We start from the raw sequence: 16773 nt of genomic DNA, 5'->3' as shown, positions 1-16773 counted from the left end.
GCAGAGGAAGGGCGCAGGGACATATACCTCGATTTGACCTCCTAGAAGTAGCCCGGCCGTTGGGGATGGGAGATGGAAAGAGGTGCTGGGGCCGACGGCGAGTTGCAGGCAAAAAGAGGAGTGGAGGAGGAGGCCGCCATCGAGGGCGTGAGGCGGCAGAGATGGGGAGGAGACACCGGCGGGCACACAAAGACGACGCGCTGGACTTGGAGCAGAAGTTGCTGGATGGCAGCGCCGGGCCACCGCCGCTACCCACGCTTCCAGGTGCACGTCGGGCTCTCTCTCTCTCTATCTCTCTCTCAGCTCTTATGTGTCCCCTCAAAAATTTCCCGCCGCTCCCTCTGATTTCCCGCGCTCCCTCTGATTTCCAACGCTCGTGCTCTGACTACCCTGTTTCCCCTACCACCCGTCCCATTCCTCTTCGTGCGGCGTCCGTTTCGAATGCCTAGGCGACAAACCGACGCCTTGTAACGCCTAACACCCTAAGGCAGACACCATATGCATGCCAGTATGGTGATGGCGACGCCTAGGAACAGTAACACGGCGACGCCTTAAAAACTTTGGGTTGCACAGACTGATTCATTTTTACAAGACTAACAACCGTACACGTGTTTCACATACGTGGAATCAATTCGTGATCCCAGCGCAGCGCCCTGACGACTCGACCCGCTGCGAATCTTCTCCTCCGGGGCTGGTGAGGCGCATGGGCACGACGCCACCGAGGGGAGCGCCACATGTGAAACGAACCCCACACCCGTTGCGCCGCATGTGAAACGAACCCCACACCTGTTGCTACATATACCCTGGGTCCAGCCTCGTTGATTACAGCGGGCTGAACAATATCTCATTGCTAAAGGTCATATATGCAAATTGTGGATAGATAGATTGTGACTTTCCATACTATAGGAGATCACAGTGGGCTGAACAATATGTAGTAGCTAGAGTGCCTATGTGCAAATGATGGACATGCAGATTGTGACTTTCCATATTATAGGAGAGGAAAGGGGGATGAGGGAGAATATTTGATTATGGACCGCTTGATCGTGTATAATGTATGACGGAGATCGTTCGGTTCTGTCACAACTCGTGTATTTTATATGAGTATAGATATAGATACTGTGATCAATAATTATTATAGTAATTAGAAAAGAATAAAGATAAAATCGCTACATAAATATTGCACCATTAAACATCATAAAGTTTATTATTAATCCGTCACCCATTCTTTTTGAGTGAATAGTAGGATCGTCTTAACAAAGTCTTCCATTGTAACCATTTTTAGTTGTGATGCCAATCACCTACAATGCGATGCAGAATGCAAATCTACCACACAACAACATCACATAGTTAGGAACTGAGCCTAGCTTAATTAGTTGAGAGCATAGATGTACGCATGACCATCCGAGTTTGAGTTCTTTTAGACACAAATTTGAGTGTATATTCAGAGGAATGTTAAACCCTATTACAGATGAGTTTGTGTTATATCTCTGAAAAAATATCTGTAATATTAAGTTTGTCACATATGGGTAAAACTCCGTCCGTAACCAGTTGTACTCTTATTTAAACAAGTTATTTTGTAATTCGCTTAATTTTAACCTTAATTTATTGAAGTTATGATATAGTGCATGTCTTGAAGTAGAAATTACAACTTCAGTCTGACAGAGCGGCGCCTCTCTTCTCTTCTCCATCTCCATCTCCACCTTGAGCCGCTCCAGCACGGCTCGTCCTCACCGTAGAGAGCCGGGAGCAGGGCCAAGTCTCCTTGCTGAAGAGGCGGGGCCCCTGCATGGCTAATCGATCCTTCATGGAGAGAAACGACGCAAGGCAGTGCCGGGCAGCTTAAGAAGAACCAACCACAAGGGCATGGGTGAGAGCCGCTGCCTGCCTCCGCGGCCGCAGCGCCTGCGCGTGGTGGCGCAGCGGGCAAGGGTGGTGTGGCCGTGGCGGGTGCGCCGGAGAGCGTGCAATGCTGACGGCTGGCCGTTGCAGGCAATGGCCAGCGAGTGGTCGCGGCAACAATACGCAGTGCACACTGCACACCACCCGTTCGACGAAATGTGACGCCGGTGAGAAATTGTCGGAATTTTGTCACTTTATTGTTGAATTTTGTTAAATGCTTTGAGTTTTATTTCTCTTGGATTTGCTGGATCTTCTACGTTTTTTATGTATTTCAAATTCTTTAGAATTTGGGTGGGTGGGTTCAGAACAACTCCCAAAATGAACGAAGGGATTAAACGAATCCAAGGGTCGATTAGGTTCCAAGTGGGTAATTTGGCCCAAACAAGCCAGCCCCAAGGTATTTTGCGCCGTGGCTCACTGCTCAGACCGAGTTATATTTGTACACCCAAGTTGAAGGAAAAATAGTAATATTATCTACCAACTTGAGCTCGCGAAGACTAGATTTAATCGCGTCAACAACCATGCGGTATTTAAGTTGCAAATGATGAATATTAGTATGCTCTGTGTACGTGTTTCCATCTCAGCAGTCAGTATCTAAATTGCAAGTGGACCTTTTTTCTTTCATAGCTTGACCGAGACCCTCCACCACATAAAATGCAACACGTAGAACATTTGCAATGGGGACAAATTACAAAGTTGAACGGAAAAATAATATTGTCCTGCGGTAGTGCCAACTTGAGCTCACGAATACTATAATTTAATCGCGTCAACAATCATGCAATATGTAAGTTGCAAATGATGCATATTAGTACGCTCTGTGTATGCGTTTCCAATTCAGCAATCAGCATCTAAACTGCAAGTGGACATTTCCTTCTTAGCTTGACCGAGACCCTCCACCACATAAAATGCAACACGCAAAACATTTGCAATGGAGACAAATTATGAAGTTGAACGAGAAATTAATATTGTCCTGCAGGTAGTACCAACTTGGGCTCGCGAAAACTATAATCTAATCGCGTCAACAACCATGCAGTATTTAAGTTGCAAATAATGGATATAGTATGCTCTGTACGCGTTTCCAACTCAACAGTTAGTATATCTAAACTGCAAGTGGACAATTTTTTTTCTTAGCTTGACCGAGAACCACGACCACATAAAATGCAACGTGCAGAACATTTGCAATGGAGACAAATTACTCTTGGAGAATCACAAGTGCCTAGAAGCTTCAGAAATCCTGCCCGCTTACATACAGGCTGTAGCATGAAGCAGGTAAAGTCAGACATGAATAAGCTTAAACACAGGAAATCTTGCTTCTGAATCACCAATCGGAGGAGGCCACACAAGGTAGGCACTTGTATTTGGATAACACACAGAGTTAACAAAGGTCCAGAGCACTGTATTCACCCATTTAGGACCAGGTTTATAAGTAACAAAGGTCCAGAGCACTGTATTCACCCTTTAGGACCAGGTTTATAAGTAACTATATATTACAGGAGGGACCAAATTCTATTTGCCCATTCAGCGTAGTGGTTAACATTTGACTTCTATTTAATAGGGGATGTTTTGCTGTTCAGATTTGATTTTCCTTTTCAAGATTAGATCTGACCCTCCTAAGTTGTTGCCGCCCTTGGTTAGCATTGTTGATAACTTCACAGGAAGCGTCACCACAACTTGCAGAAGCAGAGGTTCCCTGGCCATCTAGATCTAGGTGAAAGCTAAGTTAGCCCCTTCCTTGTGCCCCCAAAGCTCTGATTGCATACATTGCATAGGAGAAAAGGAGGGCCGCATTAGGAAATGCCACAAGTAAAAGCAGTTGATGTGAGCTCCAGAAAACACTGATTCGTTGCATTGGAGGAAAGGAGGGCAGCATTTGGAGGTGGCACAAGCAGAAGCACCATATCTGAGCTCCAGGTATTCACTTTACTTTTAACCAAGAATATAGATAGCATCCTATTCGATCTGTTCCTTGCTCCTGCTGCGTTTGTCCATTTGTACTCTGGCGTCTACGCTTTCTGCTTTCAGTGATCATCTTTTGGGCAATAACTTGGCCTCTGTTCCGATTATTCTCAGGTACTCAAGGCCGACCACCCCCGAGTCGTAAATTGTAATAACTAAAGGATGCTATTTATTCTTCTGTGTTTTACGCTGTGGTATGTTAAATCTTCCCACCATGAATTAGTTCGACTGGTTTCACATTTTGTTCTTTATTTCGCTGCATTTTCTGTGCAAACAGTTGACTTAATGAAATTAGGGATTACCGCAGCTGTTGCTCCCTGATGCAATAACATATATGTTGCTTCTTTTTGGCTCTTAGAAGCAAGAAGGTTGTAAGGGTCTGCCCGCAAAGAAGCACTTCAGCAACTCAAAGGGCTACAGTTAGTACACTTGTTTTCACTGGTCAGATATCCATACCATCAACCATTGTTTTGTGCACTTCCTTCTGTCAGATCCTTATTGGCGCTAGTCATACTAATAGCAGCGAAAAGGGATAACCACGCATGAAAGGACTATAGGGCCCAATTAGTTGCAACTTGTTGAACCCCTGTTCTAGCACAGTTCATTTTGCAAACTTTTTTGGTTTAAAAATAGCTGATCATTTCAAAGTTCAATTCGCAGGAAATTTGGGTGAAAAAGACACTTACAAAAAATGGTCGGTATGGAAGCTGTTGTATTGTCTGCTGCAGTATCTGGGGTATTGAAGATTGTCGGCAACAAGTTAGCTCAACTGCTAGAAAAAGAGTACACCTCGATAGTGGGTGTGGAAAAGGATATCCAAGAGCTCCAAGATCAAGTTAGGGAGATCAACTGTTTGCTGGAGACAGTAGGAGATAAAGTTACGCGAAATAATCCATCATCTAGTTGGCTCAAAAAGTTGAAAGATGTAGCTTATGCTGTTGATGATGTTGTCGATGAGTTCCAGCTGAAGGCTGAGAAACATGATGCTTGTGGTGATAGTGGTATTGTGTCCAAATATATGTGCACAAAACCAAAATCATTTATACTTCAATGCAAGGGAGTCAGCAAGATCAAGGAAATCAAGAAGAGATTTGCTGCAATTGTGAAGCAAAGAACTGACTTCGGTGCAATAGCAAATAGTTTAACTGTTGGTCATTCTGTTCCGCATATAAACAAGAAAACTAGGGATATGCCATCATTGCCCATCGTGGATGTGGCATCAATACTTGGTAGAGACCAAGAGAAGCACCAGATAATATCTAAATTGATCGAGACTAATGACCAACAGAAAATCAAGATAGTTTCTGTCATTGGACTTGGCGGGTCTGGGAAGAGTACCTTGGCTAAACTGGTTTTCAATGATGGTAACGTTATAGAGAAGCATTTTGAAGTTAGACCATGGGTTCATGTGTCACAAGAATTTGATGTTGAAGAGCTCATCAAGAAGCTATTTGAAGCTATTAGTGGTGAAAAGTCTGAACGCTACCCCTTGCAACAAATGAGCAAAACAATATCAGACAAGTTAACCGGAAAGAGGTTTCTGCTTGTATTGGATGATGTTTGGATTGATTCCCAAATTCAGTGGGAAGAATTCATGGTACATCTAATGAGGGGTGCACCTGGAAGCGCGATTTTACTCACTACCCGCAATAGAAAAGTTGCGGAAACGGTGGGATCTAGATCCACAGACCAATTTGACTTGCCATTCTTATCTGATGATGACAGTTGGCAACTGTTCCAACAAAAAATGCCTGTAAAAGGTTCAGAGGTTGGATTTGTAGAGGTTGGAAAAGAGATCGTAAAAAAATGTTGTGGGGTGCCACTAGCAATTATAGCTCTTGCAAGTGTCCTCCATGGCAAGGAATGGATAGAACAGTGGCAGGCTGTGAGAGACAACAATTTATTAGATGTTGAGGGTGAAGAACATAGAGTATCTGCGTGCTTGAGGTTGAGTTATCTCAGTTTGCCATCTCATCTGAAGCAGTGCTTCACAATATGTTCATTGTTTCATAAAGGTTACAAGATTGATAAAGAACAATTGATGGACCTATGGATTGCTCATGATATGATCACTCCAGTGGATGATGGTGGTCATTACTTGGAAGGCTATGAGTGCTTTAATTCTCTTGTGCAAATGTCTTTTGTACAAGATGTGCATGAATATGATGGGAGAGTGAGATGCACGATGCATGATTTGGTTCATGATCTTGCCCGATCCATCTTGGATAGTGAGATTTCACTTGTGCCAAAGGAGCTAGCCAGTTCTACAAATAACTGTAGATACTTCTCTTTAACTGAACAACCAAGAAATCATCTGCACAAAAATTATTTTGAAAAAGCACGTGCTATATATGTTTATAGGGGTAATGACAAAATATTTGGCAAGGCATTGAAGAATGCAAGACACTTGCGCAGTATCATTGTGGAATATAGCTGTCCAGAAATAGTAACCATGTTTCAGGTAAAAAATTTGAAATATCTTAAGATGTCAAGACTACGATGCTCTGCACTTCCAGAGGCTATTTCAAATGTTTGGAGCCTGCAAGCGCTTCATTTACCATATAGTGATATTGTCAGGTTGCCTGAATCAATTGGTAGGCTGCAGAAGTTAAGGACACTAAACTTGTCAGGGTGTGAAAGCCTAGAGAGTTTACCAGATTCTATTGGTGATTGCCACATGATTTCAAGCATTGATCTTTGGAATTGCTATTGCCTTCGAGTGTTGCCAAACTCTATGGGCAGAAATAAAAAGCTACGAGTGTTGAGACTAGGTCACACCAAAATTGAGAGGCTACCATCAAGTATCACAAAACTAGAAAATCTAGAGTGTTTGGACCTTGGGTATTGTCGCAAGCTGGTAGAGCTGCCTGAACACATCGGGAACTTGAAGAAGCTTGAAGTTTTGAACCTAGGTGGATGTGAAAGTTTGAGAACCATGCCGGTAGGCATCGGACAACTCACTCGACTACAAAATATGAGTTTATTTGTTGTGGGCGAGGGTGAAAAATCTGCACGAATCTCAGAACTTGGAAATGTATCTAGGATTAGTGGGAACCTAACTATCATAGGTGTTGCAAGTGTGACAGATCCAGATGATGTGCACCAGGCATGCTTGAAACAAAAGACAAACTTACAGAGCCTAGACCTAAAGTGGGAGAGGAAAAATGACTTGGACAATGTGAACACTGAATTGGAGCAGGCTGTACTTGATGGTCTGGAACCTCCATCAGGAATTAAATGCCTAAACATTAAAGGGTATGCAGGTGGGCAATACGCACGGTGGATGCTGAAGCAAGCTGGTGGTGGAGCACAGGGGCCTCCTCAATTCACATGTTTGACGGTGATGAGGCTATCATTTTTAGGAAACATAAAGCATCTGGAGGGGCTTGTGGAGTTGCCTTGTTTGAAGGAGCTTGAGCTGAAATATATTTCCTCTCTTGAAAGCATTAACGGAGGCCCATTTCCTTTGTTGGTGAAGTTAAGAATGGAGGGACTGGATCGCCTGAGAGAGGTGTGGATGGTAACAGAGAGGACCTTAGCTGGTGGGGAGGAGGGGGGAGGCTGCAGCAACCACTTGGGAGGATTGCAAATTGGTAGTCGTCTATCACATTTAACCATACGACATTGTCCTAAATTGGTAGTGAGGCCGTACTTCCCGTCTTCACTGGAGTACTTGGAGTTGTATGGCAGCAAAGAACAGCTGCTATTGTATGGTCAACCACATAGCGTGTCCCTCCGATATCTGAATATTGGGAAATGCTCTAATCTTTGCATGCTGCCCGAGTGGCTAGGGGAACTGCGGTCTCTGCGAAAGATGGTTATCTGTCACTGCCCTAGCTTGAGCAGCCTTCCTCAATCAATGGGTCATCTCACCTCCCTCCAGGTGCTCGAAATAGGACCCTGCAATGCACTTCACCAATTGCCCGAATGCCTGGGTGAGCTCCGCTCTCTACGCGTATTCGAGATTCACAATTTGCCGGGCCTGACTTGCCTTCCCCGGTCGATGTGCCGCCTCACCTCTCTTGAAGAGCTTCACATCTGGAGCTGTGCTGGCATCAAATCCTTGCCGGTGTGGATAAAAGGCCTCGCCGCTCTGCAGAAATTGTCCATTGCTTTCTGTCCTGATCTGGAGAGGCGCTGCGAGGACAAGGGAGAGGACTGGCACCTCATCTCCCACATCCCTTATCGGCGGATTTGGTAAGCAACAATGTTGTATCCCTTTTTCTTTTGGTTAGATGAGGAGTTAGGGCTTCTGCATCTTCCAACAAAAAGCAATAATTGAGTTTGTCACACTATTTCAATCTCTAGCCATGAACCCCTTTTTTCCTTGTTTAATTCAATGGATAATGTATTTCCTGATTTATCATAACTCTTTGCAAATGTTCTAGGTCCATGTCCGCTTTCGATTGAAGTTGTGGCCATACAATTTTCTCTGAGCATATAGGAAGGTGTGGTGGGTGTGTGTGGTGCTGTACTCTTTGGTACGCTCTCTTCTTAATGAAATAACACGCAGCTCTTCTACACGTTTGAGAAAAAAATAATTTTCTCTGAGCATGTGCAGATGCCTACAGTTTTACTTATGGGTATCCAAATTCCAATTGGACTGATTGATGATGAGAATTTTGAGGTAATATACATTCGTAAAGGGACATGCTGCCAACACCATTGTTGTTATTTGTTAAGCCTGCATATCAACAACGTCAACCAGCAAACGAAGCACATTTCAAGGTTATTCTCTAATTTCCTTCTGTTTCTTTAGGCTAATTTGAACTATGAGTTCAGTTAGACCAGGCCCATTTGTGTTGATTCATTTTGGTATGGAGTGCACTGCAAGATGGCCCACCTGTTCATTGCTCTTTTGTGAATTACATGGTTTGGTCAGATCGTATTGCAAGGTGTCCACTCAAAAAGAAAAGAAAAAGATTGTATCACATGGTCTTACAAGATACACATTTTCAGTACCATCTGTGGTATACTTGCCTTCATTCGGTCATCTGCCTATCAGAAGAAATGGAAAACCAATCAAAAGGAAGAAAGTTCATATGGTTAACACCTGTACCTGATGCTGTTTGCTATGAAATGTTCTAGTGTTCTTTGTCAGGCACAAACAGTTGTCTTCAGAAATGTCTTTAATACTATATGAATACAGCTGTGATAATGCAACTCAAAGGTGAACTGATATCAAATATGCTACTTCAAAATATCCGTTTCATCATTTACTGAAAAGATTTAAACTAGAAGTTCGCATGTGCATGTATTAATTCATTTTCTGGTGACAAAATTTCAGGTGCATGCTTAGAGCTGAAAATTCAATCTGCACTATATTGAATGGTGTCCGCCTAGTCCAGGCATTCATGCTCATTGCAAATGTTTGGGCTGTCAAGAAGCAAATATCAGATATCACTAGAAAATACCGCGCCGTTGGCGCACCATGCTGCCGGTAGCTGAATATGGTTGTTGGTGTGGTTATTTTTTCATTGTAATTTGAAGTGGTAATATATGCATATGAAGGACCCATAACCATAAATCAGTACAAACAGGGATGCAACTTGTCAGGTTTTATCACAGGAGCAACACTATAAAGGATTGCAGGTTGCTGCTTGATTTCCCATTTGGCATATTCATCACTATAAACGTGCTGGTCGAAGCACATTGCATGAAATATTTAAATCCCAATACAAAAATATGTTTCCAACAGAAAGTTTGACAAGCAAAGTTCAGGTAGCACAATATATTAAGTACATATTATAGGTAGCTATATTACAATATGTTCAGTACATATCACCAAAGTTAGTAAAATAGATGAAGCAACTTTAAGTTTGTGACAAATAATGAGTTGGGGATAGGTCATTGGGTGAATTTTTCCCCATTTCATTCTGATCATCTAGAGACCATCCTATAAAAGTTGACCATAGGAAATGAAACAGACAATGCGTCAGGGAGAATGAAAATTGAAACAATGTAAAGAAAAGAGTAAATGATAAGGGATGAACAGAAAACTAACATAAATTTGGCATCTGATGGACAAAATGCAAGGCAACATGAGCCTGACAGGCCAAACCATATATTATTGGAATCAGATGAAATAATCATTTCCAGGCGTTTAAGCAGTTAGGAAAAACTAAAAACATACAAATATACAAAATTTAGCTAATAATTACGTCGTCACTTTGTACATTCTGAGAGAAAAATAGGTCTTGGCAGGACATAAATGTAGAGAGGTGAAACTGCTACATATGAGAGGAATCCAATGTTTTAGTTGTTCTTAAAGAAAAGTGAAATGTGCATATCTATAAAACTGCTGCTACCACTTAAAATTGATCTTGAACAAATCAAGTAAGTGCTCATTGTATGCCAGGATGTGAAATAAACGGTGAAATCATGAGCCTAGCTAAAAAAATAGAAGGCCAAACATGTTGTCAGGCTGAAACCTCACATAATCCATGCTAAAACAAGGAAAATTGAAACCTTGGAACAACAATAAAAAAAGGGGTGTATTGCTTCAAATTAAATTCCACCATCTTCTGATAAAGTAAAGCACAATCGTGACACTTGCCTTAAGCAGTGATATATGATGTGTGAAGAAATAGCGCAAAGATAAAACATGAGTTCACTCGCAGCCAAGCACAATTGGACATGGTATTAGGATGAAACTAATATCAGAATGTATAATATAATGTCCAATAAGTAGCTTGTTTGTCATTTAATAAGACTTGAGACGTACGATGTGCTAGCTTCTCAGCAAATAAATTATTACTGGGGAGCAAAGAGTTTCTCTGGTCAATCTTTGTAGTGGGCAAGGTTGGGTAAGAAAAACCTTGCTAGCAGAACAAGCCAATTTGGCTCCCCCAAAAGCAAGGAAATCCTTGCTCACCTTGTCCAAAAGCAAGGTTAGTCGAGGTAACCAAACATGCATGCTGCTCCCTCTGCTTGCCGGTTAGGAAAAGGATCCAAACACCCATTGTCTAAATTGCAATCAAGTCATCAACAATGCAAAGAAATGTCCTTGAAGGTAAATAGCTTCACTCACTGTATTCTCTACTTCTCTTACAACTATTAAGTCTAATAAACATAATAGGTTCAAATGCACATTGCATTTTTCTTTCACATTTAGCTCTTGATCCAAAATGAATTTCATGTAGTTTTAAAATTTAAGCTACAGGAAAACATAGATAGCTAGTATTTTTCTTGTTATAGATGATTATCTGCATACCCATTTTCTGAAAATGAGGAGATGAATCCTGATGCTGCTCCTTCCTCCTACATAGAAGAATTGCAAAGGAACTGCAGATCAGTACTTCGAAATTGGAAAAAGTAGTACACTATGAGATGTAATACATGTCAAGAGATATGACAATAAGCCAAACAGGTATAACAAAGTAGGAAATACCGGTTCAAATACTGCACCTATATACAAAATGTAAAGACAAGGAAAAAAAGTAAACACACTATACCGGTGTTAAACAAGCATAGGAAAAAGAATTTGCATTCCTGAAAGGCTCACCAGCATGACCTTGTGAAACGCATAACAGGGATGTATGAACTCTACAACAACTGAAGTCATATCTAGCTTCATTCAAAAATTCTCTTCCTAATTTCCAAGAGATAACGATTAAAAAGTGGAAAAACACCACATGATACCTGGCCATAATTCTTCTTTCTACATCGAACGGAGGAGGGCTTTACACGATATTCACATAGCACATTGATGACAATGAATTAGAATTCACCCTATAGTCCTATACATTGAGAAAATAATGCATCAACGCACTGAATATCCTCTCTCTCTCTCTCTCTCTCTCTCTCTCTCTCTCTCTCTCTCTCTCTCTCTCTCTCTCTCTCTCTCTCTCTCTCTCTCTCTGTGTGTGTGTGTGTGTGTGTGTGTGTGTGCCGGCTCTTCTCCGATTATACCTAAATCAACCATTAGCCTACACTTCATAAGCATAATCAGATCACAAGAAAATTGGATAGAAACTTGTATTTATGGATGTACTCCACACATAACCCGCATCAGCAATCAACAGAGTCAAGAAATTTGTGACCGATGAACGCCTGGCCAAGCAAAGAAAAAATCTGTCTCAATGACACTTCTTCTGCATCTTTCCATAGCATCTCAAAGCTGTACGACTGATCCTACTATTGTCTGTGGAGGAAGACAAGAGATGGAATTTAACAGCAAAATGCAAGGCATCTGGCGGAGCACAGGGAATTGGCTAGAGAAGCAAGTTAAATTTAAAGTTCTCGACTAAAGCAACATCCTTGAACATAAACTTATTATTTACCTGCACTATACCTTTTGTAACAACTGATTTAGAAGAAGTATCTCCAAAAGTAACACTTTCAACACGAGATGCATGTACAAGAGAGGAGAACCAATTCTTATCACCGGACATATAACGTGAGCATCTGGAATTGACTAGCAAAATGTTCTCCTTTCTCGCTTGAGAAGCCTCGTTACCATCGCTGTCAAGTTCATCCTCGGTTGAACTTTCTTTTTTACTTGCCATGAGACACAACCCAGTCAAATTACGCAATGTCTTGCTCTTGGATGTTGTGTCATTCTCGCTGCTCTCCGAATCAACATCACTCAAGTTGACTTGTTCGAGCGCAAAAAGAACTCGATGCACAATCTTATGATTGAAAAAGCTCTTCTTCTTCTCGTCATTGAACAAGCACTTCCTTTTCTCCTTCTTCTCTTTTGATGCCTTTTCTGCAAGCTTAGGACAATTAGAACGAATATGGTTGAGATCACCACATTCATAGCATCTTGGAGGACCTCCACTTTCTCTCTTTCTCATACGCATATTGTGCAATACTTTAGAGAAACGAGTAGAGAGTAGTGCTAAATTTTCTTCAAGAATCAACTCAAGCTGATCATCGGTTAGTGAAGATATAGAAGATAATGAAAAACTTGATGAAGTAGATTTAATATGAGACATGTTGGGTTGAGAGACTAAAGCAATCGATTTATTAGCATTTTTCCTAGCAAAGACATCTAACTCATGAGTTTTTAATTTAGAATAAAGAATATCTAATGTAAGTGTACTCATGACAGTAGATTCTCTAATAGATATCACTTTCATCTCCCATACTGACATGTCTAAAGCTCCTAATAGTTATCGTGCATTTTCAACATCAGTATATACAACATTAACAACACGCAGATTGCTAAGAATCTTATTAAAGCGAGCAAAGAAATCATCAAAAGACTCACCGGGTTTCATCTCAACTTTCATGTATTCTTTCTTATATAAATCTTGATGTACCTCTTTAATGGTAGATGAACCTTCATGGTAATCACAGAGTGCTTTCCATACCTTGTACGCTGATTTGGGATGTATCACTCGATCGAAGTCACTCCTTTCCAAGTCTTGGATGATCAAGTTCCTTGCCTTGCTATTTGCCTCGATGGCTGGTATGTTCTGTGCCGTCAATTCATTATTCTCTGGAACCACATATGGCTTGTAGCCATTTTCCCAAATTACAAAGCCATGTGCTTAAATGTAGGCCTCCATTTTTTCCTTCCAGAACTGAATATCAACTCCATAAAAAATATAAGGTTTTGTGTAATAATTATCTGAAGCCATGTTTCTAATTACCGATTAAGATCAATTAGAAAGGATTAAGGCTCTGATACCAATTGCAGAATCGATTAAACTCTAATAAGGCAATCAGAGAGGGAGTGAATGATTGTGGAAACCAACTTCAAAGATTAATTCACCCAAATCAATAACAGACTTAAACTTGGTATTCCACTCGAGACAGATTGCACACACTCTAGTAAAAACGATGTAGAGAATAACTTGGCAATCTGATTTCCCTCAAAATTGGTCAGCAGAAACTAGATTCGAATACAAAACTATTCCAATAAGAATAAGATCAATCGGATATGTGGATCGAGATTTATGCCTAGTTGAAGTTGATTGTACCACATAGAATTAAGTAGATCAAAACTTAATCGATAATGAACAAAAGCTACTCAAGATTAAATCAAAACCACTCAAAATTTTCTCAGATCAAACACTAGATATTCTAGCAAGGTTTTGGATGGATTAAATCAAGATGAAAGTCTATAAAAATAAAAAATTAATCGAATACCAAATCTAAGCACGCAGAATATAGAATATTGAGAAAATTCCGAATCAACAACTCATCAACTTATGAAACTTAATTTTCATTGTATAGATGAGTTTACAAGATGTCTCTCCAAAGCATCCAACAAGGATTTTCTAGAAATCCCAAAATAACCCTACGTAGGGTTTCACTATCTTTCTCTCTGATGCGTTGTCTACCCAATATAACATACCTCTCTATTTATTGGATAGCCACACGCACAAACGTGACCGAATCAAACTACAACTCCAAGTCATATTCAATCTGGTATCTATCCTCCTCTAATCACAAGAGGACAAACAACTTCCACTAATTAAGCTAATTAACCAACAACTCTCACGTAATCATGCATGCAACATCTCACATGCATACATGCATGTACGTAACTCACTCGGCGTCCATCTCTGACACTAACTCTTATCTTAAGTCCAGCCACCACACGACTCCCTCGTACTTGCTCTGACAAATTAGTCTTCATGTCCTCTCACGATTAGATCGCCTCCTGCGTCCATCACGAAACCTTATCTCCAGATGCATTGTTCTCTCAGCTCGAACGTCCCGCATGACATCCTCGATCACCACAACCTCAATTCCTCCTTAATCTAGTCGCCGAATCTTAGTTCCTCCCTGAACTTAGTTCATCGATCCATCATCGACCACGTTCGCCTTCAAGCAGCACCTGCACATGAATCAAACAACAAACGAGTACGAGCACAAGTCCTTCCCGACTTGACTCAAAATCAGTTCACACAACACTACTCACATGAGTATATTGCATCATATCTATGCTAACACTAGTGTATAAGCATATCTAAGCAGTATCTTAGCAACTCATGAACATTATCCTAATATCATTATACTAAATCACTTTGCTATGCCAATTTTATCATTCAAACCAATTTTTCATCATATGATCTCATAACTGTCAACCTTGAAAAAGAATGACATGTCGGTCACCGAGTACTTTCAGAAGATGAAGTCGTACGCCAACACCATGTCGATCGTTGGCCATCCCCTCATCGACAAAAAAAGTTATCGGCTACATCATGATCGGTCTCAGGTCGGAGTTTGATCCTCTCATAGCCTCCCTCATAGTGTACAATGGTCTGGTGAGTTTGACCAATTGACCAAGTTCTATGCTTTTCTTCTCAGTTTTGAAGCCCGACAGGAGCAGAACACGTAGTCTGGCACCATCATCTCTTCCACCAACAACATGACCCACACCAGTGACACCTCCAACAACAAATCTCATCACCACGATGGCAACGATGGTCGTGGTGGTGAGGGTGGTTGCGGTGGGCAAGGATCCAGGTGTGGCTGTGGCTAGGGGGGCGGAAGCCGGTCCCAGCCTAAGGCAAATTTGGCCTTGAAGCGTTGTGGTGCCGCCATCGCTTCAACTGTGCCTATCAGCCCGATGAGCAGTGCGCGGGCAACTCGGCATCCAATGGCATGTAAAATGTTGACACCAATTGGTATGTTCAAACTAGCGCCTCCGACCACCTCACCAACGATCTTGAACGACTCACTATGCAAGAACGCTACACTGGCAAGGATCAAGTGCAAGTAGCCAATGGTACATGTTTGCAAATTTCTCATATTGGTCATTCCACAATTTCTAGCTCCCATGATTATCTTGTTCTCAGAAATATACTTCATGTTCCTCAGCTTAGCAAACATCTCCTTTCCGTTCACAAGCTTGATTCCGATAATAATGTTTTCATGGAATTTCATCCGGACTTTTTCTTTATCAAGGACAAGGACACGAAGAGAATACTTCTACACGGTATGAGTAAAGGAGATCTTTATCCAAGTCCCTTTGGCTGGCCATCATCATCTGCCAATAGTCCTGAAGCCTCGTCTGGAGTCAAGATGTCTGCCGATCAGTGGCATCACCGCCTAGGTCACCCCTCCAATAAAATTGTCGAGTCCATTGTTAGGTAAAATAAATTCTCATGCTCACCTCATACTGAGTCGATTTGTGATGCATGTATGCGTGCCAAGAGTCACCAATTGCCTTATAAACAACCTACTCATATTACTTCTTCACCTCTTGATTTAATTTATACTGATGTTTATGGTCCAGCTTTACCTTCGGTTGGCGGTTTTTAGTATTATCTTAGTTTTGTGGATGGTTATAGCCTGTTCACTTGGATTTATTTGCTTAAGCACAAGTATGAAGTTGAACAAACTTTTTATTGTTTTCAGAACCATGTTGAGCGCTTACTGAACACTAAAATTCAGTGTGTTTAGTTTGATTGGGGTGGTGAGTATCATAGGCTTCATCGCTATTTTCAGCGTCTCGGCATTTCCCATAATGTGTCTTGACCTCATACATCTCAACAAAATGGGATTACCGAATGGAAGCATTGTCGTATTGTCAAAACCAGCCTTGCACTTTTAGCACACTCTTCGCTTCTAGTTCGTTTTAGGATGAAGCTTTTCTCACCGCGTGTTATCTTATAAATCGCATGCCTACCCCATTATTGGTAATGTTTCTCCCCTCATGCGCTTGCTTAAAATCTCTCTAGATTATTCTTTCCTTCGTGTTTTTGGGTGCGCGTGTTGGCCTAGTCTTCAGAAATACAATGCTCACAAGCTTGAATTCTGGTTGAAAATGTGTCTTCCTCGGCTATAGTCCCATGCATAAAGGCTATAAGTGTCTTGATTGATCCACTGGCTGTGTCTATATTTCTTGCAATGTGATCTTCGATGAAAATCGCTTCCCGTTTGCATCAACTACGGACCCCAAACCTGACATGTCCATCTTGGCCTCTCTCGTGTCCTTTCCCACCACCGAGCCAGTTG

At 41.5% G+C, this 16773-nt stretch overlaps 1 protein-coding gene across 4 annotated transcripts; it reads left to right on the top strand.

Moving 5' to 3' along the window:
• Positions 1-1670: 1670 nt before the first annotated feature.
• LOC133905529 (putative disease resistance protein RGA3) lies at positions 1671-9464 on the top strand. Of its 4 annotated transcripts, none has more exons than XM_062347342.1 (7): positions 1671-3810; positions 3970-4049; positions 4214-4296; positions 4516-8052; positions 8244-8336; positions 8417-8583; positions 9143-9464. In XM_062347342.1, the coding sequence occupies exons 4-5, from the start codon at positions 4547-4549 to the stop codon at positions 8263-8265; spliced, it is 3528 nt and encodes a 1175-aa protein (XP_062203326.1). In that variant the 5' UTR covers positions 1671-3810; positions 3970-4049; positions 4214-4296; positions 4516-4546; the 3' UTR covers positions 8266-8336; positions 8417-8583; positions 9143-9464. The 4 variants fall into 4 exon arrangements, with proteins under 4 accessions (XP_062203326.1, XP_062203327.1, XP_062203325.1 ...); XM_062347343.1 differs by adding an exon at positions 8738-9025 and having other exon boundaries at positions 3970-4296; XM_062347341.1 differs by having other exon boundaries at positions 3970-4296; positions 8738-9464.
• The last annotated feature ends 7309 nt before the right edge of the window (positions 9465-16773 follow it).

The sequence above is a fragment of the Phragmites australis genome, chromosome 22 (assembly GCF_958298935.1).
Source record: "Phragmites australis chromosome 22, lpPhrAust1.1, whole genome shotgun sequence".
Taxonomy (NCBI): Eukaryota; Viridiplantae; Streptophyta; class Magnoliopsida; order Poales; family Poaceae; genus Phragmites; species Phragmites australis.
This window is presented reverse-complemented; position numbering and strand designations above follow the sequence as displayed.